Here is a 24197-nt window from a genome sequence, read left to right on the forward strand (position 1 = left end):
TGTGTTATTGATTAAGTAAAACTCTGAATAATTCTGCCAGTGGCCACAGTCTTAGTGTGCGTTGTGACTAACCCCTCCACGAGCAGTAACTCGGGTAACTCCTGACAGAAGGCGATTGGCTTGCCTGTGTTTGTTTTCTTGAATTGAGCTCGTTAGGGCAAAACACAGCAGACCGCTTGTGGTGCGAGCAGGAAATGTGAACACTGCCTTGTTCCAGGACGACATAATGCAAACTTCACGTAAACTCACCGTAAATAAGATTTAACTGCAGCGGTCCAGTCACCTTGAGTCACTCCTCCTCTCTGCCCTGGATTTCTGGCAGGAGCAGTTTGGTCATTTTACGGGCCTGGGACACAGGAGGAGACTTAATGGTGTTCTGGATGAGAGGGGAGGCGGCTCCCTTAGACGCTTCAGATTCATCTACATTTTTAAAATGTATATTTGTCAGGAATTTTCATCTTTATGAGACCGAGACGTGCAGCCAGGTTGACGTCGCAGCTCGCAATGAGCGTGTGGACAGTGCTCCACCATTTTGTATTTTCATCAAATTTTAGGAGAAAGTATAACCATCCTCTTGGCCTATGTCCATCGAAGCAAAGTACCATTAGATTACTCCTCAGAATGTAGGCTGAGTGACATGCTCGTAGATTACTACAGGGCCACTAGGGACTGGTCAGCTAGTAGAACATGGAGTTTGAACCAAACTGGGTGAAGCAGCGTTTAGCTCTTATGATACCTCTCTTTTTTTCGTTTTTTGCCTTGCCTTTGATTGACCTAGTCTTCTAGATGATCCGGTGGTGTGTTGCTTTATCATCTTTAAATTGTATTGTCTTTAGAACCGTCAGTGGTCTGTAAAGTCATTTTCACTCAATTTAACTCTGTTGGTCTGTAAAGTAATTCAAGGCATTGTGTTTATCTGTCTGATCACCTTTTAAAACAAAAATGATAAATACTATATTTTTTTCTTAAACATTCTCGAACCCTTTATTAAATATTTTTTAAATCTAACATTTTTAAAATCCATTTTACTTTGTCTTTTTGTGCCTATGTAAAGCACTTGCCATGCCTATTTATAAGCATGAGACCATTGAACTAAGTAAAAGGAAATGTATTATTTTCTTATGCTGAGAGGTAAAAGATGGTACTGAGAAATGACATACAGTATATAGTATTCATTTCACGCTGTGATGCAAATCTTTTAGTCCAGAAAAAAAGATAAGCCAAGCAAATATTTGCCTGTGGTTTGAATTCTGCATTGTCTGCAACAGTCACTGCCTTTAGATTGACAAATCCATTACAGATGGTCTGAATGAAAACCATCCCGTGAGCAGCAGTTCTGTGGGCAAAAACGCCTTGGTAATGGAGGAGAAGGGCCAGACTGGTCAAAGCTGAGAGGAAGGTGGCAGTAACGCAGATAACCACAAATTACAACAATGGTATGCAGAAGAGCATCTCTGAACACACAACGCATCAAACCTGTAAGTGGATAGGCTACAGCAGCAGTAAACTTATTAAGTCTAAAAAATAAGTCATAAATACCTAATAAAGTGCTCACTGAGTATATATCACTTTTCAATGTCTGACATTTAGCTCTTTGCATTAACATATGCTTTGTATTTACAGAATATGATGCCTAATTGTTCTCCATTTTTTTCCCAGTAGAACAATTCCTTACCAATCTTACCTGACCGTTCTCTCTAGCATGCTGTAAATCGATAAGCAGTAACATTTGTAATGGAACATTACGTTACATTACATTACGTTACAGTTATTTAGCGGACTCTCTTATCCAGAGCGACGTACAATAAAGTTGCAAATCAGAACCAGGGACAAGTGCCTTTGGAGACCCTAGAGGAAAGTACAGTTCCAAGTACTAGAGTGATCGCACAGATAAAACTTGAATCCTTGAAGAGTAAATCAACCTTCCAGGTAGCATACCAGGCTTGGCAGCTCGAGGGCTCGTCAGCAGGTTAGTCACTCGCTTGCGTGCATGTTCCTGTCCCATTGCTTGATTTCCTAACCGGAGGTTTCCTGTGACGTAGACCAGCTGGGGTGGTCTGCCCTTCCCTGGAGGCAGTTAAACACTCATAGGAGAGCTTCCTGCACCAGACAAGGTAGAAGGGTGTGGAAAGCCCTCATCGACTTGTTCATCCACGTCCGGCTTTTATCGGCGGCTGTGTTAAGAGAGAGCTGTCGTCACGCTCTGGTGCGTGGATGAGCCCCGCGGTCTCCGCTCGAATCCAGCGCAGGTCCTGCTACCTGGTGTGCTACCTGGAAGGTTGATTTACTCTTCAAGGATTCGAGTTTTATCTGTGCGATCACTCTAGTACTTGGAATTGTACTTTCCTCTAGGGTCTCCAAAGGCACTTGTCCCTGGTTCTGATTTGCAACTTTATTGTATGTCGCTCTGGATAAGAGAGTCTGCTAAATAACTGTAACGTAATGTAATGTAACGTAATGTTCCATTACAAATGTTACTGCTTATCGATTTACAGCATGCTAGAGAGAACGGTCAGGTAAGATTGGTAAGGAATTGTTCTACTGGAAAAAAATGGAGAACAATTAGGCATCATATTCTGTAAATACAAAGCATATGTTAATGCAAAGAGCTAAATGTCAGACATATTGAAAAGTGATATATACTCAGTGAGCACTTTATTAGGTATTTATGACTTATTTTTTAGACTTAATAAGTTTACTGCTGCTGTAGCCTATCCACTTACAGGTTTGATGCGTTGTGTGTTCAGAGATGCTCTTCTGCATAACCACTGTCGTAATGTGTGGTTATTTGCGTTACTGCCACCTTCCTCTCAGCTTTGACCAGTCTGGCCCTTCTCCTGGTGGCAGTAACGCAAATAACCACACATTACAACAGTGGTAGTGAGTGTGTGCTGTTTGTCCTGTAGTGGGTGTATGTGTGCAGTTTGTCCTGTAGTGAGTGTATGTGTGCAGTTTGTCCGTAGTGGGTGTGTGTGTGCAGTTTGTCCTGTCGTGAGTGTGTGTGCAGTTTGTCCTGTAGTGAGTGTGTGTGCAGTTTGTCCTGTAGTGGGTGTGTGTGTGCAGTTTGTCCTGTAGTGAGTGTGTGTGCTGTTTGAGCTGTAGTGGGTGTGTGTGTGCAGTTTGTCCTGTAGTGGGTGTGTGTGTGCAGTTTGTCCTGTAGTGGGTGTGTGTGTGCAGTTTGTCCTGTAGTGAGTGTGTGTGCTGTTTGAGCTGTAGTGGGTGTGTGTGTGCAGTTTGTCCTGTAGTGAGTGTGTGTGTGCAGTTTGTCCTGTAGTGGGTGTGTGTGTGTGCAGTTTGTCCTGTCGTGAGTGTGTGTGCAGTTTGTCCTGTAGTGAGTGTGTGTGCAGTTTGTCCTGTAGTGAGTGTGTGTGCTGTTTGTCCTGTAGTGGGTGTGTGTGTGCAGTTTGTCCTGTAGTGAGTGTGTGTGTGCAGTTTGTCCTGCAGCAGCTGTCCTCCTGAGGAGGCCGGAGGGTTTTGACGGTGACTTTGAGCGGCCCTGGCTGAAGATGCGTGCAGCAGAATCTTTCACGCTTTGTTTTGAGTGCAGAGAGCTGGACAGTGTTCTGAGCTGACACTAAGTGCTTTGGCTGAGTTCATATACCAGCTGCGCGTTTCTTACAGCGCTGGTGACGGCATCCCGGCCTCGTCTCAGCATTGTCCCCGTTTTTTTTTCTTCAGGACAGGCCCCGAGCAAGCCCGTTAACCAGACTAGATATAAAACGGCATTGTTTGGACCGTTGGTTCAGCTGACGACTTTGCGAGTATTAGCTGTCGACTTCCTCTCAGCTCAGTCCGATACGGCGCTGAAGCGAATCCGTTTCAGAAACCGAGCCTTTCGGCAGATTATGCGCGCGGCGGCTAGTCGCCGTGTTCTACATGAATCATGGCTGTGAACATACGTGACGGCGTTGGTCTATTTTTAGCGGGGTGCGGGTAGTGCTGAAATGTGCTGTGAGCTGTGGCCATCGGTGCACCATGGGGCTGGGGATGATGCACGCATCCACGACAGTAACAGGCAGTGATTTTTTAAAAGGGTGAAAGGGTGCAGGACAGACACGTGCCTCTTTAAACATTTATAACCCGCTGTGGACCAAGACCAAAGATTTATCATAAGTGGTATTTTTAGTGCCTGAATTTGCATTGGCTTATCTTGAAGCTGGGTGGGGGAAAAATAAAGGAACATGGATTTTCGAGCCTTGCAGATTTCACTTCTGTGCGTTCTGGATGTACACTGGAGTGGCTGAGGCACTCTTGGATGAGTTTCCTTGTCACATAGAGGCGCATAGCCGTGTCCTACTTCCTCTTCGTGTGTGTGTGTGTGGCTTCGAGGGATCCTAATATGAATTGTAAATGAAGTCTTGATCAAGAGAGGACTCCCGGCTAATACATTAACAAGCGAATAATATTCTAGCTCGTCTGTTATGTTTATGTGCCTAACTATGAGCTCTACTAGCGCCAGAGGAAGTGGAAATATGTTGAGTTCTTCAAGGCTCGTTTGTTACAGCATTGGCATTTATGTATTTGGAGGAGGTGGAGCCGAAACACAAACGCCTTACATTTACAAGCACGTCTGATCAGCAGTGTCACGGGTGATTTCTGTCATACGAAGGGTCAGCCAGTCTTTGGTGTGGCCGTAGCTGGGCGGTCGTGTAGGACTGCAGTGAAATGCTGTAACAGTCTCTTGCGGGGTCCAGCCTTCTCTTAGGGGAAAAGATCCTGCCTCCTTTCCCACATTCCCTTTAACTGCTGAGGTCTGGAAATGTCTGTGGTGTGGAAGGGTAATGGGCCTAGTCTCCATTTAAGTGATCCAGCTGGTAATTGTAGTAAATCTTCCTCACTTTGACTTTAAGCCCAAAGTGTCTGTGCGTGTGTGCGTGTGTGTCTGTGCGTGCGTGCGTGCGTGCGTGCGTGCGTGCGTGCGTGCGTGCGTGCGTGCGCCTGTGCGTGCGTGTGCGTGCCTGCGTGCGCCTGTGCGTGCGTGCGTGTGTGCATGTGTGCGTGCGTGCGTGCGTGCGCCTGTGCGTGTGTGCGTGCGTGTGTGCGTGCGTGCGTGCGTGCGTGCGCCTGTGCGTGTGTGCGTGTGTGCGTGTGTGTGTGTGTGTGCGTGTGTGCGTGTGTGCGTGTGTGCGTGTGTGCGTGTGTGCGTGTGTGCGTGTCTGTGTGTGTGTGCGTGCGTGCGTGCGTGCGTGCGCCTGTGCGTGTGTGCGTGTGTGCGTGTGTGTGTGTGTGTGCGTGTGTGCGTGTGTGCGTGTGTGCGTGTGTGCGTGTGTGCGTGTCTGTGTGTGTGTGCGTGCGTGCGTGCGTGCGTGCGCCTGTGCTCGCTCACAGGGCATTTGCAGCCAAGCTCCTTCACTCTCACTGCTTATCAACTAAATGCATGTTCAGGCTCACAGTGACTTCGACCTTCGACCTAGTAACATCACTAACGCGACGTGGAAATTTATCACGTCTGTCTGAAACTGTCATGGAAATTGTGTGATCTGCGAACATCAAAGCACCACACTTTTGTTCTGTGACAGTATGGCTGTTACATCCCGCAGTTGCACTAGGATAGGTATAGGATGCGACAGGAGAACGTATCCTTTAACAAAGAGAATTACGAAGAGAGAAATACAGTCGATTTATTTTTCCACAGAAGGGGGTGGTGGTGACGTGATTCAATTCCTGCCTTACTGAGCTATTACAACAGGATAATTAGCTGTGCTCTACAGAGATTGTGATTGTGATTTAGATTGAGGGCGAAATGTTGCTCCAGTGTCACCAGCGGTGGCTGTATGAAGGACTGGCGGCAGTCACTGTTGTCTATACTCGGGGTTGTGCTGAGACACGCACAGGTCAAGCTTCATTGGTTTGCGGTTTCCTTTGCAAAAGTAACGCCACGTTTCAAGCAGATGTGCAGCAGACGGTTAATATTTGAAAGTGAATTGCAGTAACCAAGGGGCCTGTGCACGGAGACTAGTTGGATTGCTTTTGGGGGGGGTTTATTTCAGCTACTAAATTACATTTGAGTTATGAGTGTAGGGCGTTAAAGGGCTGTCCTGTGGCTCTGGATGATAATAATACACTGATCAGTTTCTTATCAAAGAAGGAAGTGCAGCTGCTAAGTATACCAGTGAACACTTGACTGCTCATGTGAATGAGGAAGGCTGAAACAGACGGGCCTTGTGGATATGACATGATGTTATGCCACGTCACAAATGTACAAATCTCTGAAGAAGTCAGATTGTCCTGCTCAAGTATGTTCTGTTCATAAACAGGAAGCAGAAAGGACCACATTTACAAAAATGCTTGAGTGGTAAAAATAGTCATCATACAATAAATCAGTTGAGCATATTTACTAAACTGGCACAGGGGTGCTGGAGTGCATGGTATGCAGGGGCTGGAGCTTTCTGCCGGCTAACCTGAATGTGTACACACGTCTGGCCAGGAGAATGTGCAGGTTTACCAGATGGCTAAATCACCCTTAAGAAGTATGGCAGGAGAGCACGGTCAGTGCTTAGTCAGTCCAGTTAAAAGAAATTTCAATTCATTTATGAAAAATGTTTTGTGTTTCCTGCTTTCGGAGTGAATCTTGTAAACATGACTGGGGTTATGTTAACCTTGTTAAAGCTGACTGCACCCAGATCTCACAGCCTGGATCCTGATTCTGTGTGTGGCTTTCACTGTATTAGCTTGGCTCTCGCTTAATTTCATCTCATTAGCTATGATTACAGATGGTAATCAGACTGGAAACACGCTGTCTCTGACTCTGACTGGTGAGGAATGTAGATGTGTGTCTGCGTGTGTGGGAGTGCTGCTTTGCGGTAGAAAAAGATGAGTGCAGGTACATGGACCTTCTGTGTCATTTTGCCCTTGGCAGCTTCTGCGGCCTAAAAGATGAGAGCCTGTGGGCTTAGGATAAAGCAGCCTAATTTTTTCCAGGTTAGAGGTAAACAAGTCAGCTCAGGCTTGAAATTGTGCGTTCCTTTGATGCAGTCATATCGGGATTTTAAAAACAAAATTAGATTTGCTAAGAACTTGAATGCTTGAACAGTAACCAAAAAACCCCCAAAAAAACAGTAAAAAAAAAAAAAGGGGAGGATAGTAAGATATCTTGTTCGCCCCGTCGGCCAGCGGTGCCGGTCGCTGTGACACCGTTGCCGTGGTGACTGATCTCCCGTGGTCAGTAGCGGCCGGGAGCCCTCCTGAGGGATCTGCGTGGGCCTCCCTCAGCACTCTTCTCTCAGGAAGCCACAGCACTGCACGGCCCTGCACCACTTCTCATTTCCTCCTTATCTGAATCAGATCAACCTCTCTCCTCACCGCCAACGGGCCTCTCCACGACAAACGTTTTACCTTTTTAACCCTGAGCGGCAGCAGCCGAGCTCGGCTCCACGTTCCTCCCCGTTCCTGCTCTGTGCAGAACTTCACGGGCCTTAAACGGGCCCTTTATGGGCTGGTAGGACTCCCTGGAAGCGTCCAACATACACCGGCCAAAGGGGGCCACTCCACCAAGAACAATATCGTTCGGCTGTTTTCTCGCCACTGAAGTGGGCCAGGCTGTTCTTTTTTTTTTCTCAAGCACGTCCGAATACCGTTCTAATGTTTCAGAGCTGCCCAAAGAGAACAGAGTTTAATATTTCCCAAAACTATGCAATTTCATATGCCTGGAGTGAAACTCATCATTCTCAGGAAATCCAGATTTCCCCCCAAAAAAATCCAGCGTAAAGCCTTCATCTCCTTGTTTAATTATTGGGCGTAGAACGAAGACTACAGTGAAGTTGAGAACCACAATGTGTCTCTCAGAAGCGACTAGATACGAATGAATGTTATTTAATTAAGGCATTTGCTTTTATCCTGAGAAACTTTGTTGTTGCCCAGTTGGATATGTACTGGAGGAAGCAATTCAGGTGCTGGGCTCATGGGTCCAACAGCTGGGAATAAAATCTACCAGCTAGGAGTTGCAAACCCAGTTCCCTTAACCATTATACTACGCTGCTGCCCAGATACAGTGAATGTCCTGAGCTCTACAGAGTACACTTTTCGAAAGTGTGTTAATCAGGCAAACCTCCTTCTGCTCTACACATCAAAAGCCCTGGGAGGGATCAGCGGAGGAATCTTCTTCCTCGGGTCTTGGCAGTTTGATGCGAAAGCCCTCCGAGCCGATGTCTGTAGCGGAGACTGCCGGCTGCAGTCCGGAGAGCGGGGCCCTAAAGTGAGTGACCCGCTCGCCGCGCTGTCGTTTATCGCTCCCGGCACAAAGCCGCCGGCAGAGGACACGGCCGGTGTCCGTGTCATATTATTCTGCCCCCTCTGGGCGTGAGTGACTGCCCCCTGGAGGCTCACCTGGGAAGCTCATTGCTTGAGGGTAATGTCCATTCCTGTATGTTTCTGGACAGGAGGCTGTAGTAGGTGAGCAGCACCTTGCCTCCGTTGGGGCGCAGGGGAGCTCGACTGAGGGCCGTGTCCGTGTCCTGGGGCTCATGAGAGAGCGGTGTCCTCTCGCTGGCCGTGTCCTCTCGCCGGCCGTTCCCTGTCGCTTGATTGATTCAGAATGAATGCCTTCACCAAGCCAGCTAATTGTTGATATTAATGGAGGAAAGCTTCAGCTTCTGTCTGCTGTATGATAAATTAGTCAAATTTAATTTAATATAGTTTTCGCCACATAAGAATTGTCACAGCAATTCAGAATGCATTCATTTGAAATGGTTCAGGTCGTAACCCGAATTGTGCAAGGATAACGGAAATTACAGTTGCAGTTTACAGAGTATGCAGGAGGACGCAGGCATTTACAGTTTAGCCGAGACTTTACAGATCGCACGGCGCTATTCAATTCAATGTTATTTCTATGGCGCTTTATTTTTATTTTTATTTGTTTATTTTTTTTTATTTTTTTTTTACAATGCAAGATTTTCACGAAGCAGCTTTACAAAGAGCCCAGGCGTTCGGGTGCGCGTTTGCGCCGATCTGTGGAGGGTCCGTCTCTGCCGACAGCCGGCCTGAGGTAAGAGCGATGCTAACGCAGCTTAACCCCGCACCGCCCCTGGGGGGATGAGCCCGGCGGTGTTCCGTCACTGCCGCCTCTCTCGTTGTTGACTAATGACATGGCGAGCGCTTGAACCTACGACTGCGGGGCCCCGGTATAAGCTCGGCTTTCGTCTGAGGCTCGGCGTAATGTCTTGGCCACAGCAGGTGCAGCATGTGCTAATGGTTATTTTCTGTGGAGTGGACAAACTTGATCCACACTTGCTTATGCTTTTGCTAGTTGCGAGGGTAAGAGGTAGAAAACAACTTAGTTAGTCCCCCTCATGGCAACCGAACACAAGATCTAAGGGAAAAATCTATTTTGTCCTTTCAGCAGGTCGGTTAATTAGGAATTGGCGCGACCGTTTGCTGGATTAACAGCGGCTTTCCGTTGGGAGATACTTTGGATGCTCTTCCTTTCGAGGTAAAGAGGGAGAGATAAGCGCGATATGAGGAAGTGAGGCAGAGCTCCGCGGGCCGCAGGGCCAGGACATGGGCGGAGTCGGCTCACCCCCCCTCGCCGATATCCTGTGCGCGCGCACTGGGATCCCGCTCCCCTCCTTATCAGGTTTATTACAGCGCCCCGTGGTATCCACTTCCTGTTGCCAGGCAGAATGGAATACTCTGCCGCTTCCACCGTCTCACTGATTGGCGGATGGGTTTTCTCCCGAAAAGAGGAGAAATTATTATGCCTATAGTGGAATTATGTTTCTCTTGTTTGCCGTGGAGGTTTTCTTTCTTTTAAAAATGTATGGGCCGGGGGGAGACGCGGTCTAGACGCGCGGCTCTGGTGCATGCTGACGCCCCGCACGTCTTCGGCTTGGCTGGTCAGTGAGGCTGGCTCTTAGGGTAATTGTCCTTTGCTGTCCCTGCGGTCATTGATGATATCGCTCTAGATTGGCCACCGAGGAGATGAGATGATTTATTCCTCAGGAATCCTGCTGTAGAGAACGGAAAGGGAAGATTAGACCAATGTTCAGTTTTATATGAAGTCTATATTTCCTGCACAGGACCCTGTACTTATTTCCTCCTTATTGTCTATTAGCTATTATTTTGTGTCCGTGACGTGTGGTGTAACAATCATTGAAAGAATCATTAAACTTGCCGTGCCCAGCTCAATGTGCAATTCCGATAGTGCCTTCGAAAGTCTTAAGCTTCGCTGTTTGTCTTGCCAATATTCCATGGGCAGGAGACAGACGTCGGCAACATGATTCACTTCAGGTGGGGGGGGTGGGGGTGCGGGGGGGTGTTTTTAATCAAGTCTGCTGGGTGGCTCTGGGGAACACTCTATCTGCAGCTAATTGGAATCTCAAAGCTGACGCTGTTGCGATGTTTTTTGGTTTTTTTTAAATGTTATAAGTGGATGTGTTGTTTGTGCTGCTCTTCAGTGTGATTGGCCTTATGCGCACGCTCTGCCAGGTACGGCGGGGTCAGACGCAACGTTTGTATCTCCGGTTACTTTGTGCGCTCCTTCCTTCGCTCCTCGCCGACCCTGTTCCTCTCCCCGTGAAAGCCGCTGTCACAGTCGGCTCTCCTTGCAGCGAAAGCCCTCCGAGCCCATGTCTGTAGTGGAGACTGCCGGCTGCAGTCCGGAGAGCGGGGCGTTAAAGTGAGTGACCCACTCGCCGCGCTGTCGTTTATCGCTCCCGGCACAAAGCCGTCGGCAGAGGACACGGCCAGTGTCCGTGTCATATTATTCTGCCCCCTCTGAGCGTGAGTGACTGCCCCCTGGAGGCTCACCTGGGAAGCTCATTGCTTGAGGGTAATGTCCATTCCTGTATATTTCTGGACAGGAGGCTGTAGTAGGTGAGCAGCACCTTGCCTCCGTTGGGGCGCAGGGGGGCTCGACTGAGGGCCGTGTCCGTGTCCTGGGGCTCATGAGGGAGCGGTGTCCTCTCGCTGCCCGTGCCCCGTCTCTGCCCGTGCCCCGTCTCTGCCCGTGCCCCGTCTCTGCCCGTGCCCCGTCTCTGCCCGTGCCCCGTCTCTGCCCGTGCCCCGTCTCTGCCCGTGCCCCGTCTCTGCCCGTGCCCCGTCTCTGGCCGTCCCCTGCGTCTGGCAGTCCCCTGCGTCTGGCGGTGCCAGCTCGCTCTCGGTGAGGGGAGCCAGGGAGCGTGAGTCAGCCCTGCAGGCCGGAGCCGCAGCTCAGCCATAACTCAGGCCAGCGATGAGCTCAGCCTGCACCCGGCTGTGACCTCATCACCATCATCAGCTCCATTAGCCTGAGGGGAGCGGGGTCTGGGCCCTGTGTCAGGGGGAGGTGGGACGGCTGCTCAGCTGGTTAAAGGACAAAGATGGGGCGGGGATTACAGCTGCCCTACGTCACAGGGCCAAACGCCCCCTCCCTGCCTATTGTTCCAGTGGCCATGCCCATGCCTGCGCCCCGCAGGTGTGATCTGAGCCCATCTCGCTGCTGAGAGCCCGGCTCTGATACTCCAGCCCCTGGTCCTGCTGAAGGCCAGCTCTGATACTGCAGCCCCCTGGTCCTGCTGAAGGCCAGCTCTGATACTGCAGCCCCCTGGTCCTGCTGAAGGCCAGCTCTGATACTGCAGCCCCCTGGTCCTGCTGAAGGCCAGCTCTGATACTCCAGGCCCTGGTCCTGCTGAAGGCCAGCTCTGATACTCCAGCCCCCTGGTCCTGCTGAAGGCCAGCTCTGATACTGCAGCCCCCTGGTCCTGCTGAAGGCCAGCTCTGATACTGCAGCCCCCTGGTCCTGCTGAAGGCCAGCTCTGATACTCCAGCCCCCTAGTCCTGCTGAAGGCCAGTTCTGTTACTCCAGCCCCCTAGTCCTGCTGAAGGCCAGTTCTGTTACTCCAGCCCCCTAGTCCTGCTGAAGGCCAGTTCTGTTACTCCAGCCCCCTGGTCCTGCTGAAGGCCAGTTCTGTTACTCCAGCCCCCTAGTCCTGCTGAAGGCCAGTTCTGTTACTCCAGCCCCCTAGTCCTGCTGAAGGCCAGTTCTGTTACTCCAGCCCCCTAGTCCTGCTGAAGGCCAGTTCTGTTACTCCAGCCCCCTAGTCCTGCTGAAGGCCAGTTCTGTTACTCAAGCCTCTGGTCCTGCTGAAGGCCAGTTCTGTTACTCCAGCCCCCTGGTCCTGTTGAAGGCCAGTTCTGTTACTCCAGCCCCCTAGTCCTGCTGAAGGCCAGCTCTGATACTCCAGCCTCTGGTCCTGCTGAAGGCCAGCTCTGATACTCCAGCCCCCTGGTCCTGTTGAAGGCCAGCTCTGATACTCCAGGCCCTGGTCTTGCTGAACACAGCCATTGTTTGCTCAGGGTTAGGGTTCAGGCACGCTGTGTTTTCCAAAGCAAGCTCAGATGTGAGGCCCTGTGTGCGTGTGCCACTTTGTGCACATCACAAGTTTTCTGTCCTATTTACAGGATGCCTGTGGCTGATCGCAGCATTCAGTTCCTTATTTATGTCACTACTTATTTGGTTTTCCTTTCACAGCTTTGTCTCATTTTTTAATGTCCTATCCCAGCCAAAACTACAACTTTTTGAAGGCTAGCTGTAATTGGTTTGACATTATCGGCGTGTTTTGAGTACGTCAGGAGCTGAATTGGAAAAGGTCCCAGTTCGCTGCGGTCTTCCACTGTTTTTCTTGCAGTTTCTTGTATGTAGGAGCTGTCGAACGCATTCTGTGGGTGCCTCTGACTGTGAGGGTCACGTTGGGTTGGGATAAGAGCGGTTTTGTTTCCCCCCATTTTGTGCCCCCGCAGGGGAAACGCATGTCGCCTGTGTGTTTGGGATGTGATAGACTGCTGCTGTATCGCTGGCCTGGCTTGGCTGCGTGAGAGATCTGGAGGTCATTGACTACTTGCAGTCGGCCCTGCCTCCTCTCCAGGCCTCATACCCACTGCGTTGTGACAGCTGTGCAGAGATCTCAATGTGACCAACGCTCCTAAAAGATGATTCCCTACTTCAGAGACCGAAGGAAAGCATTGCTTGATAAATCCTTTCTGCTGTTTTTTTTTTTTTTTATCAGCAGCATGGCTTCGAATAGGAACATGGCTGTAGGTATCCGAGAGAAGATGGAGAGGTGGTCTGTCACGGTCTGCTCCCTGTGGGTGGGTTCTTTTTTTGGGCAGGAGGGTAAGACGTAGAATGACGGTTCCCAGCTGCAGAGCACTAACTGATAGAAGCTGTGGATGATCTGTCCTTCTGTCCAGCACCTGTCCTCTCTGGGCTCCTCTGGTCCCCGATCATGATATAGGCTTCATACGTGTACGTCATATGTCTTTTTAAACACCGTACACACACCCTCCATTTTAAGATTCCCTTAAAGATGTTTCTCTTTTAAGGTCCTGGACTGATGTGCATACACACCAATGCCATCATTCAGTTAAGATGGAATCTTAAATAAGTTGTGCATATATGCATTCCATGTTGCTATTCACTAGATGATTTCTTGCACTAACTAGACATAGCATTTTCTGAATGGCAGAATATAGGCCTGGCAACAGGATTGCGGGCAGCACCATTTAAGTGACACTTTTATGGAACTTAATTATAATTAGCCTCATTATCATTTAAGCATTTGCTAATCTTTCTTGTTTATAACATGCCTGGTGTTTGTCTGAATAATGGGCAGAAGGAAGCTTTTCTGTAAACTGCCTGAATGAGCGTTTTTTTAAGAAGCTTTTCCCGTTGGCCAGGGATTAATTTGTTTTTGCTGCTAATCCGCACACTTGATTAGTAGCAATCCTCTCTGGTTTGCATTGATGTGCTGGACACATGGCTCTCCCTTTCTCGAACCGCTGTCCCGTTCTGTGGAGGAAGTGGTGGCTACTGGCACAGCTCATCGCTGCCCCCTGTGGCCACGAAGAGTAGAGCTGATTGATACATTTACACAGTCTCCAGATGCAGCTTTGCCTGAAGTGTGCATTCAGGGCATCTTCGCCTCCTTGTTAACGGGCGTTCGAATGCGGCTGTGCCCCTGTGTGTGTTCTGCGCTTTGATGCACAGGGGCCATTATGAGGGCAGTGGTGCATTATGGGCCTGCTATGTTTGATTGTAGACAGAGACGGGGTTGGGGGGGGGGAGATGTTGTGTTTGCAGTGGGATGCTGGTGGCAGCTGTGAGGCTCAGTATTTCTCTGTGAAAGGCTGTGGCTGCTCTAGTGGGCGAGAAGACCGTATCACAGTATCTGCAAGGGCTCGCTGAATCTGTGCAAGGTGACACTGCCGGCAGAGAGAGGGACTTCTGTATTGCTAATTAAGTGTGAGTGTGGAGTATGACCTCTTTCATGGGCAGGGCGCATGCGATTAAGCCAAAGCACAGCAGTCCTGTGGCGGTGTGGGCCCTCTATGGTCTCTCTTAATCACTCATGTTTCATCTTTCTTCAGATGCCAAATGGTGTAATCATAATCCGAGTGAACCAGCTTCTCCGTCTTAATTTTGCAGATCAAACGGAAAGCACCAAGGCCAAGTCCCTGTAAGAAACAAAACATTTATTTTAGCTCTTTCCTTCCTTGACATCATTACTGCTACTGTAGTGACAAACTGAAACGGTGCCCTCAGAAGTATTGGGCTTTTTTTTTTCTTTTTTTTTCTTCTTTTTTTTTTAAAGAAGTTAAAAATTCTTTACAGCAGACAACAGTTACTTGTTTAAAAAGCAACCGAGGACAAAGAGAACACTTTCTCACCTGGTTTCTTTGTTCACACTCATCTCTTCACGGGGCGCTTTGGTCAGAGCTTTAGAGGAAGAAGGTGTCTCCTGGTGTGAACCGCAGTGTGAATAAACCCTATAAGTGAATAGCCCACGTACGTCCTCAGTGTGAATAAGATGTGTTCCTGTCTCCCCTGCAGCACACAGCTACACCAAACACAGCTACACACACGGGCCATCTCTTCCTCCTTTGGCCCCCCTTTTTGCCCCCGAGGGAAGGGGTGCTGGTTAAGGATGGGTCGCTGATTGAGAGAGAGCTGGCTGGGTGTGTGAGGAGGAGAGAGGAGGGAGGAGAGAGCTGGCTGGGTATGTGAGGAGGAGAGAGGAGAGAGGAGGGAGGGGGGAGGAGAGAGGAGAGAGTTGGCTGGGTATGTGAGGAGGAGAGAGGAGCGAGCTGGCTGGGTATGTGAGGAGGAGAGAGGAGAGAGGAGAGAGGAGGGAGGGGGGAGGAGGGAGGAGAGAGGAGAGAGTTGGCTGGGTATGTGAGGAGGAGAGAGGAGGGAGGGGGGAGGAGAGAGGAGAGAGTTGGCTGGCTGTGTGAGGAGGAGAGTAGGACGGAGGGGACAGTGTGGGGGCGAGCACACTGCTGTGGAGGCAAAGCCGAGCGGTTAATATTCCTGATTTGGGCGCCTCTCTGGAGTGTCTCTGCCCCCGGCCTCCAGGGTGAGTAGCAGAGGCACACGGCTTCTCCTCTCACATGCACGCCTGCCTTCACCCCCCGGTCACACCACTCTTTACCATCTGGGCTCTTCTGCGAAGGATGGAAACTAGGACAGGTTTTGCATATGCATATTGTATATAAGCCAGCTGTAGGAACATAAGAAATCGTAAGGAGGACGGGACATTCAGCCCATCTTAAGCCTGGTTTTCTTTGATCTGAGCCGGATTTCAGCAGGATGTCCCTTCTCTGGACTGCTGCTCACCTCCACACCTCTACAGAGCTGGAGAGAAATGACAATCGCTCATCTTGTGTCAAAAGTAGTTGAGCCCCGCACACTACTTTTGGATGCTCACATTTATTGAACTAAATGGTTGGCATTTATATAGCGCCTTTATCCAAAGCGCTGTACAATTGATGCTTCTCATTCACCCATTCATACACACACTCGCATACCAACGGCGATTGGCTGCCATGCAAGGCACCAACCAGCTTGTCAGGAGCATTTAGGGGCTAGGTGTATTGCTCAGGGACACTTCGACATAGCCCGGGCGGGGATCAAACTGGCAACCCTCCGACTGCCAGACGACTGCTCTTACTGCCTGAGCCATGTCACCCCAACTGCCTGAGCCATGTCGCCCGAACTACACACACACACACGCGCGCGCACACACACACACACACACACACACACACACACACACACTCACACACACTCACACACTTTCACACACACACACACACACACACACACTCACTCACTCACACACACACACTTTCACTCTCACACACACACACACACACACACTCACACACTTTCTCTCACACACACACACACACACACTTTCACACACACACACACACACACACACACTCTCTCACACACACGCACACACACACACACACACACGTTTTGGAGGTAATAAAGACATAGATTTCCTGGAATCGGGTGTGAAAATGTTTTTTTTTATAGACTGTTTCTTGCTAGCTTGGTGAAGAGGAAGCCTGATACTAGAGTGATGTGTTCCTCCGGTTTGACTACAGCAGAAGTATGGGGGAAGAACACAGCTCAGGCATATGGTTTTGAAGTAGAGGCTTTTGGAAGACCTGATGAAATATGAAATTGCTGTTCCCACCTAACTTGGAGCAAGAATTGATGATTCCCTCATCCTATATTTCAGAATGAATGCCCTGTATTGCTGGGCTGGGTTTAGTGAAGAGTCCCAGTCTCTCCTCAGCTTTGCCAACAATATGTTACCATAACGACATGTTATTCTGTATGTTCATCAGAGCAATGCTTCCAGATGTGATTATGAATCACCCCTTTCACTAATGTCTTTACCCGATGGTGCTGTTCATAGAAGGTAACCTGAAACGCCCTCCACGGCACAATAAAGTCGCCCCGACTCTTTATACGGCCTCTAGCGTAGTGGTTAAAGTACATGACTGGGACACGCAAGGTTGGTGGTTCGATCCCCGGTGTAGCCACAGTAAGATCCACACAGCTGTTGGGCCCTTGGGCAAGGCCCTTGCGTTGCTCCAGGGGAGGATTGTTTCCTGCTTAGTCTAATCAACTGTACGTCGCTCTGGTTAAGGGCATCTGCCAGATGCCTGTAATGTAATGTAATGTAATGTTATACATTTTATAAGTCGTTTCTTTATTGAACTAGACTCGTTTGTCTTTTTTATTGTACTTAGAGATTTTCTCTAAATGTGAGCGCAACCCTCATTTATGTTCTGCTTGCATTCATTTCTCAATATATGTCCCTGGTTGGGTGTGCTGGTCTCTCTCTGGACCAGAATGCTCTCAAAATGTCTGCCCGCTGCATGTCAATTATGAAATTTCCACACGAGAACAAATGCCGATTGATTTGATTTGATTTGATTTTCGACTTCTCTACTCTTATGATATTTTTTTTTGATATTTAAAACAGTTGATTTCATAAGTTTAGAAAGCATCGTTGCTTCATGATTTTTTTTTATTTTTTTATTTTTCTTCTCTTCTTCGCGAAGCCAAAGACTTTTGCCCAGTAGTGTATATACAAAGCAGGGTCTCTTTGATCTGGCTGGCCGTGTGTACAGTGAGAGCTGAGTCATTCCTGCTCACAGCGCCGTAATGCACAGCCTGGCCCGGGGCTTCCCTGCCACATTTACCCTGCCGCTCGCCGCCTTTGAGCCCTGCGCGGCCCCTGAAGCCCTGAAGCCCTGTAATTAACATGTTTCTGATGTGTGCTCCGGGGGCTGAAGTGGGGCATTATGCATGCGTCTGCCTGTGCGCGCACTCGCACGCCTGTGTAATTGCCTGTTTCTCCACTTCTGTGCAGCGCTGCGGATTAGAGTCCCGGTGATCGTCGTGTAATGCATGCATGCGTGTCCGCACGGTTCTGTGTTCGTGTCTTTCTGTCTGTCTGCATGGTGAGTAATGCAGTGTCCATGGAACGCAGGAAATTTGCATTCGAAATCTCCATTTTATCTTATCGCTTGTGCTCTGATAAAAATAAATATTTTTGCCGTAATATGCCAACTCACCGTAATGTCACATAATTTTTTTATGACGGTTGTACAGAGGAATGTGTGGTGACAGTCACGGGCTGCAGGGAACAAAGGCCGGCCCTGTGTGAGCGGCCCTGTGCGTGTGAGCGGCCCTGTGCGTGTGAGCGGCCCTGTGCGTGTGAGCGGCCCTGTGGCCCTGTGCGTGTGAGCGGCCCTGTGCGTGTGAGCGGCCCTGTGGCCCTGTGGCCCTGTGCGTGTGAGCGGCCCTGTGTGAGCGGCCCTGTGGCCCTGTGCGTGTGAGCGGCCCTGTGCGTGTGAGCGGCCCTGTGGCCCTGTGGCCCTGTGCGTGTGAGCGGCCCTGTGTGAGCGGCCCTGTGGCCCTGTGGGTGTGAGCGGCCCTGTGGGTGTGAGCGGCCCTGTGGCCCTGTGGGTGCGAGCGGCCGTGTGCGTGTGAGCGGCCCTGTGCGTGTGAGCGGCCCTGTGCGTGTGAGCGGCCCTGTGTGAGCGGCCGTGTGCGTGTGAGCGGCCCTGTGTGAGCGGCCCTGTGCGTGTGAGCGGCCCTGTGCGTGTGAGCGGCCCTGTGCGTGTGAGCGGCCCTGTGTGAGCGGCCGTGTGCGTGTGAGCGGCCCTGTGTGAGCGGCCCTGTGCGTGTGAGCGGCCCTGTGCGTGTGAGCGGCCCTGTGCGTGTGAGCGGCCCAGTGAAGCCTAGCCATTGAGCGTGATGAGCGTTGTGGGAGGTTTCGCTTCTTGCATTTCTGTGTCTGTGCCTGTCTGACGAGGATGTGGGTGTGAAACCAAGACTTCAAGAGCCACCACCTCGCCAGCAAGCCAACCTTCTGCATTATCTGCATTTAACATGGCAACATAATATTATGAGGCGAACAGGCCATTCAGCCTAGCAATGCTCGCCATTTTCTACCACTAAAGTGTACCCCATTTTAGTTTACCTGAAAGCTAGATAATGTCGAGCACTGTATCGAGCCTGGTCTTGAAAACCCCCTGCATGCAGTGGTTGGGAGCCAAGTTGTGTTGTGTGGGAATAGACTTTAGAGTGAACACCTGTCCAGGCCAGAAAGACAGCAGGTCTGCTGTGAATGTTGCAGTGTGAACATGGTCCCTGGGCTCCTCAGTGAGATGGTGGAATTTTAGTCTTTTCCAGCTTCACATTTAAGGCACATTCAAGGTTGTGTCGCAGGAATGAATTAAAGTGCTTTTCCTCTTTTCCAGTCTGTGTGCTCATGGCCCAGAGCACAGAGAATGGGAATAGGTTTTTTTTTTTTTTTTTTTTAAGGTTAACTGTGTTAAGTGACTGGAATGAGGCCTTGTCCATTATGTCTTAATGATAATGGTTTTGTTTTGTTTTTTTGTTGCACAAACATGCAAACCAGTATTGCCAATCAGGAAGCATTATGTTGGAGGGTGGGTGTACTCTTGCCTAGCTGGCCGGCTCTTATTTGATCTAATTTGCTGTTGAGTGGTGTATGTCAGAGTGGGGCAGGCAGCTTGTGGTTTTCATGAGGAAAAGCTGCGATAACCTGGTCAGGGAATGGTTATGATGGACTCTTCCATTGTAATGGTGGCATGGGGGGGGGGGGTCCACAACCTTGTGTTGCTCAATGCGATGACAAAGCAAGCTCCCAAAACCCCCTGTGAGAGTGTTGTATCTTACCCATTTTCTCCATCTCTTTACTTCGCAGGTTCTAAACGAGGAATGCGACCAGAACTGGTACAAGGCAGAGCTGAACGGGAAAGACGGCTTTATTCCAAAGAACTACATAGAGATGAAGGCCCATCCGTAAGTTGGAGAGCCGTAAAACTTTCGCACCCTCTCCCTTCTCCCTTCTCCCCCGTGCCCCAGCCAGGCTCCTCTCTCCCCTTATGTGACCCCGGGGGGCGGAGCTGAGCGAGCAGGCATTCCTGAGGCCCTGTGCCGCGGTACAGTCTGAGGTCACCCCCGTGGGTCTCAGGCCCCGGTCTCGCCAGCCCAGCAGCCCTGAAGGAGGTGAGAGGACCGAGCAGGGTGTGACTGAGTGGTCTCTCTCTCTCTCTCTCTCTCTCTCTCTCTCTCTCTGTCTCTGTCTCTGTCTCTCTCTCTGTCTCTCTCTCTGTCTCTGTCTCTCTCTCTGTCTCTCTCTCTCTCTCTCTCTCTCTCTCTCTCTCTCTCTCTCTCTCTCTCTGTCTCTGTCTCTGTCTCTGTCTCTGTGTCTCTCTCTCTCTCTCTCTCTCTCTCTGCTGCAGTGCTGGTCATCACTCCATCCTGCGCTCGTTCTGTCCCTCTGTGAGACCTGCACGAGGCACTGAGCTTATAGCCGATAAACAACCGCTGTCAAAGCTTTGTCGTTTACCCTGAGCTGCGAACTGCTTCTGAAAACGTCCAGCAGTAAATTGGATGAATGAAAAATGCTTTGAATAACAAAGCCATTTGAATTTCCTTGAAATAGCAAGACATCTATCGAAACAAAATTATGTTAACTAAAAGTTTCCTGCAGTTACACTGATTTATCTTTTTATTTTACAAGATTATCTCTGTATAGGGAGAGTGAGGGTGTGCTGTTCCCCTCCTAGCCTGTTATCTCTGAATAGGGAGAGTGAGGGTGTGCTGTTCCCCTCCTAGCCTGTTATCTGTGAATAGGGAGAGTGAGAGGTGTGCTGTTCTCCTAGCCTGTTATCTGTGAATAGGGAGAGTGAGGGGTGTGCTGTTCCCCTCCTAGCCTGTTATCTCTGAATAGGGAGAGTGAGAGGTGTGCTGTTCTCCTAGCCTGTTATCACTGTATAGGGAGAGTGAGAGGTGTGCTGTTCTCCTAGCCTGTTATCTCTGAATAGGGAGAGTGAGGGTGTGCTGTTCCCCCTCCTAGCCTGTTATCTCTGAATAGGGAGAGTGAGGGGTGTACTGTTCTCCTAGCCTGTTATCACTGTATAGGGAGAGTGAGGGTGTGCTGTTCCACCTCCTAGCCTGTTATCTCTGAATAGGGAGAGTGAGGGGTGTGCTGTTCTCCTAGCCTGTTATCACTGTATAGGGAGAGTGAGGGTGTGCTGCTCAGCTCCTAGCCTGTTATCTCTGTATAGGGAGAGTGAGAGGTGTGCTGTTCAGCTTCCACTCTCCTGCCCTCCCCATGCATTTCTGCATGTCTTCAGAGCTGCTCTAACTCGTAACACCTAACGGTTTAACTGGCTGCGATTTAGCGGTGATTAATTAGGAGGAGATCAGCCGTAATGAGTTTGGTGTGATCCAACAAATGATGGCATTAACTGTGGATGGATTAGACTGAGAAGTTGCGACAATGGAAGCAGCCAGGCCATATAACAGGCTGTTCTCCATCAGGCAGCTCTGTCCATCTGGCACACAGTGTACTGAGTACGGTTATCATTTGTTCTGTATATTTTCAGACGTGTAGTCCAATTCAGTTTTATTTGTATAGCCGAGCGCTTTTTTCAGAAGATGCTTTTCAGAGTAACAGAATGGAAATGGAAAAGGGCCTCTTCAATGCCAGAGCCCCAAAATAGCAAATACATGAAGTAAAAAGTGCTATATAAATAAAATAAAATTGAATTGAATTGGACTACACTGTCTGAAAATATACAGAATAAATGATATCCATACTCTCCATACTGTGTGACAGGTGGACAGTGCTGACTATATATGCTGTTATATAACTGAGCTTTTGACAGAGGACTGTCACAAAGACACTTTACAGAGTAGCAGAGGGCTAAACACCACGCCAGAGCCCCAAAATAGCAAATAAGTTACAAGAGGTGAAGTGCAACTCCCCAGTGGGGAGGAAAACCCTCAAACAGTGGCAAGATTTAAAAATAAAAATAAAAAATAAACCATATTAATAATGAAGTCTCTGCAGGTGAGGGAACTGGGCTTTGCTCAAAGTCTGTGGATTGGTTCCCAGCCGCTGCATTGCCATCGTAACCTTGTGTTAATGTACTTTGTCTGAATGACTTCAGTGCAGAAACCCCCCAGCTGTATGAATGGGTATGTAGAAATATGGCCCTCCCTGCGTGGTGGCTGCGGGTCGGTGAGTGGGCGTGGAGCTGGTCCCAGCAGGGCGTGCCAGCAGGCCTGAATGCCATCTGCTCCGCTCCTGTGCCCCCGTAACGAGCACCGTGCCCGGGCCAGGGCCAGCCTGCCCAGCCCGTTACGCATTCGGCTGGCTGCTGCAAAGGTCGCCGTCCTTTAGGGAGACGGGGCGGGGCCAGCGGGTGTCCGTTATCCTCGGAGGATGGGCTGGTTGGCTCGGGCTGTGTGCAGGGGGCGTGTGAGCCGGCGGTGTGGGAGAGAGGCTCGCCAGGCTTCAGTGGGGCGTGCTTCCTCTGCCAGGGAGAGTGTGCTTCACTGGGTGTGATGCCCATGTGAGAATAGACACTCGACTCACCGCATGCTGAACAGGCTGTAAATACCGCAGACTGCATTTACATAGACTCACACTTTTTTTTTACCTCTGTTTAACCAGGAGGTCTCTTGAGATATTGTACCTTTTTTTTTTTTCTTTTTTTTTTTATACAAGAGAGACCTGGCCAAGACGGCAGCAACAATAAATAGGCCTAAACCTTAGAGATTATAAATAAGACAATTACAAAAAACAACACAACCAAAAAGTAGGGCATGCAATTCAGTCACAATACAGTATTCCTCCCTAAGAGTTTCTTAGATGACTCGATGATGCTTCGATGCAATTCATGCAGCTGGATTTTAACTGAAGAAAGTCAGGTGAAGTACCTTACAAAGTCAGGTGAAGCCCTTCTCTACCAGCAAAATGTTCCCTTTACCACACAGCCCTCCTACACCAGCAAACTGTCACACGGCCCTCCTATACCCGCAAACTGTGTCCTTCTTTAGTCATCTCCTGCGCTGTGGTTCTTCTCTACCTCTGCGTGTTAATGTGTTCTGCTGGACTGCAGGTGGTTCTTCTCCACCTCCGCGTGTTAATGTGTTGCTCTGCTGGACTGCAGGTGGTTCTTCTCCACCTCCGCATGTTCATGTGTTCTGCTGGACTGCAGGTGGTTCTTCTCCACCTCCGCCTGTTAATGTGTTCTGCTGGACTGCCGGTGGTTCTTCTCCACCTCTGCGTGTTAATGTGTTGCTCTGCTGGACTGCAGGTGGTTCTTCTCCACCTCCGCGTGTTAATGTGTTCTGCTGGACTGCAGGTGGTTCTTCTCCACCTTCGCGTGTTAATGCGTTGCTCTGCTGGACTGCAGGTGGTTCTTCGGGAAGATCCCGCGGGCCAAGGCGGAGGAGATGCTGAACAAACAGCGGCACGACGGGGCCTTCCTGATCCGAGAGAGCGAGAGTGCGCCCGGGGACTTCTCCCTGTCCGTCAAGTAGGTGTCCCAGCATCCCCCACGCCCCTGCCGCCCGTTCCTCTTTCAGCCTGCGCTTTTTCCACTCACACGGAGCAGTTAGCCTCAGCGCGTCCACTGTTCTGGCACAAACTGGCTCCGTGGCCACGGAAAATTCTGACCACGGAAAGCCCCTGACCCGCACGCCTCATATAGGCATTGTGTCAATGGAACAGTGTTATTTCTGATTGCGCTTGACCACAGGGATGGATTTAGTAGTTCCATGTTACCTAGGAAATGATAGGCTTATGATGTTTATGACTGTGTCTTGGATGATTCATCATTCGTACTGAACAGCGGTTGGTTTTATTTGAGGAAGTATGTTTTTTATTCTTATTTCCTTAATTCACTATTTGAACTGTTCGACATATTCAGCGAAAGCAACTTGGAAAATTTATATTATTTTAACTGCCTTTACAACACATTCAGTATATCCATCATGTTCAGCATATAGCCACATACAGAATATGATCATCTGCACTCATGTTGTGCTTTGAGGGCTGTCTGCTGGTATGTAAATTGTGACAGATTGATTGAGTTCATACAAATGAAAGTACAGGGAACGGTGTCAGAGCTCCAGAGGCTTGTGTGCTGTATGTAGTTTATTATGGGGCTCACAACCTCAATTTGTAATAGTTTATATTGCTGCCCCCTGGTGGTCACATCCTCTTTCACACTTAGTTCTTCTGTGCACCTTCTTTTACTGCAAAGACCTCAGCACAGAGGCAAATAGTTTGACAACCACTGTTCCACCTACAGCTGTGTACAAATTTTAGGTTAATGGACCATTTAATCTGACCCAAAATGCCATTTTGATATTGACATTTTCATACTGTGGATTGCATTAGCGTGTTGCAGAAGTGAACCGTTTCCATTTTTGCGATCTTACAATACAGTGCAGTACATCCATCCATTATCTTAACCCGCAGGGTCACGGGGGGCTGGAGCCTATCGCAGCATTCATTGGGCGAAAGGCAGGAGTACGCCCTGGACAGGTCGCCAGTCCATCGCAGGGCACACACACCATTCACTCACAC

The 24197-nt window shown here is 49.5% G+C and overlaps 1 protein-coding gene across 2 annotated transcripts in view; it reads left to right on the plus strand.

Moving 5' to 3' along the window:
• The window catches only part of LOC133122062 (growth factor receptor-bound protein 2-like), a 33518-nt gene that overhangs the window by 7896 nt on the left and 1425 nt on the right, over window positions 1–24197 (plus strand). For both annotated transcript variants that reach the window (XM_061231742.1, XM_061231744.1), the window contains 2 exons: window positions 19512–19609; window positions 23020–23142. In XM_061231742.1, the coding sequence (XP_061087726.1) occupies window positions 19512–19609; window positions 23020–23142 (221 nt within the window). The remainder of the gene's footprint in view (window positions 1–19511; window positions 19610–23019; window positions 23143–24197) is intronic.

This window comes from Conger conger, chromosome 2 (assembly GCF_963514075.1).
Source record: "Conger conger chromosome 2, fConCon1.1, whole genome shotgun sequence".
Taxonomy (NCBI): Eukaryota; Metazoa; Chordata; class Actinopteri; order Anguilliformes; family Congridae; genus Conger; species Conger conger.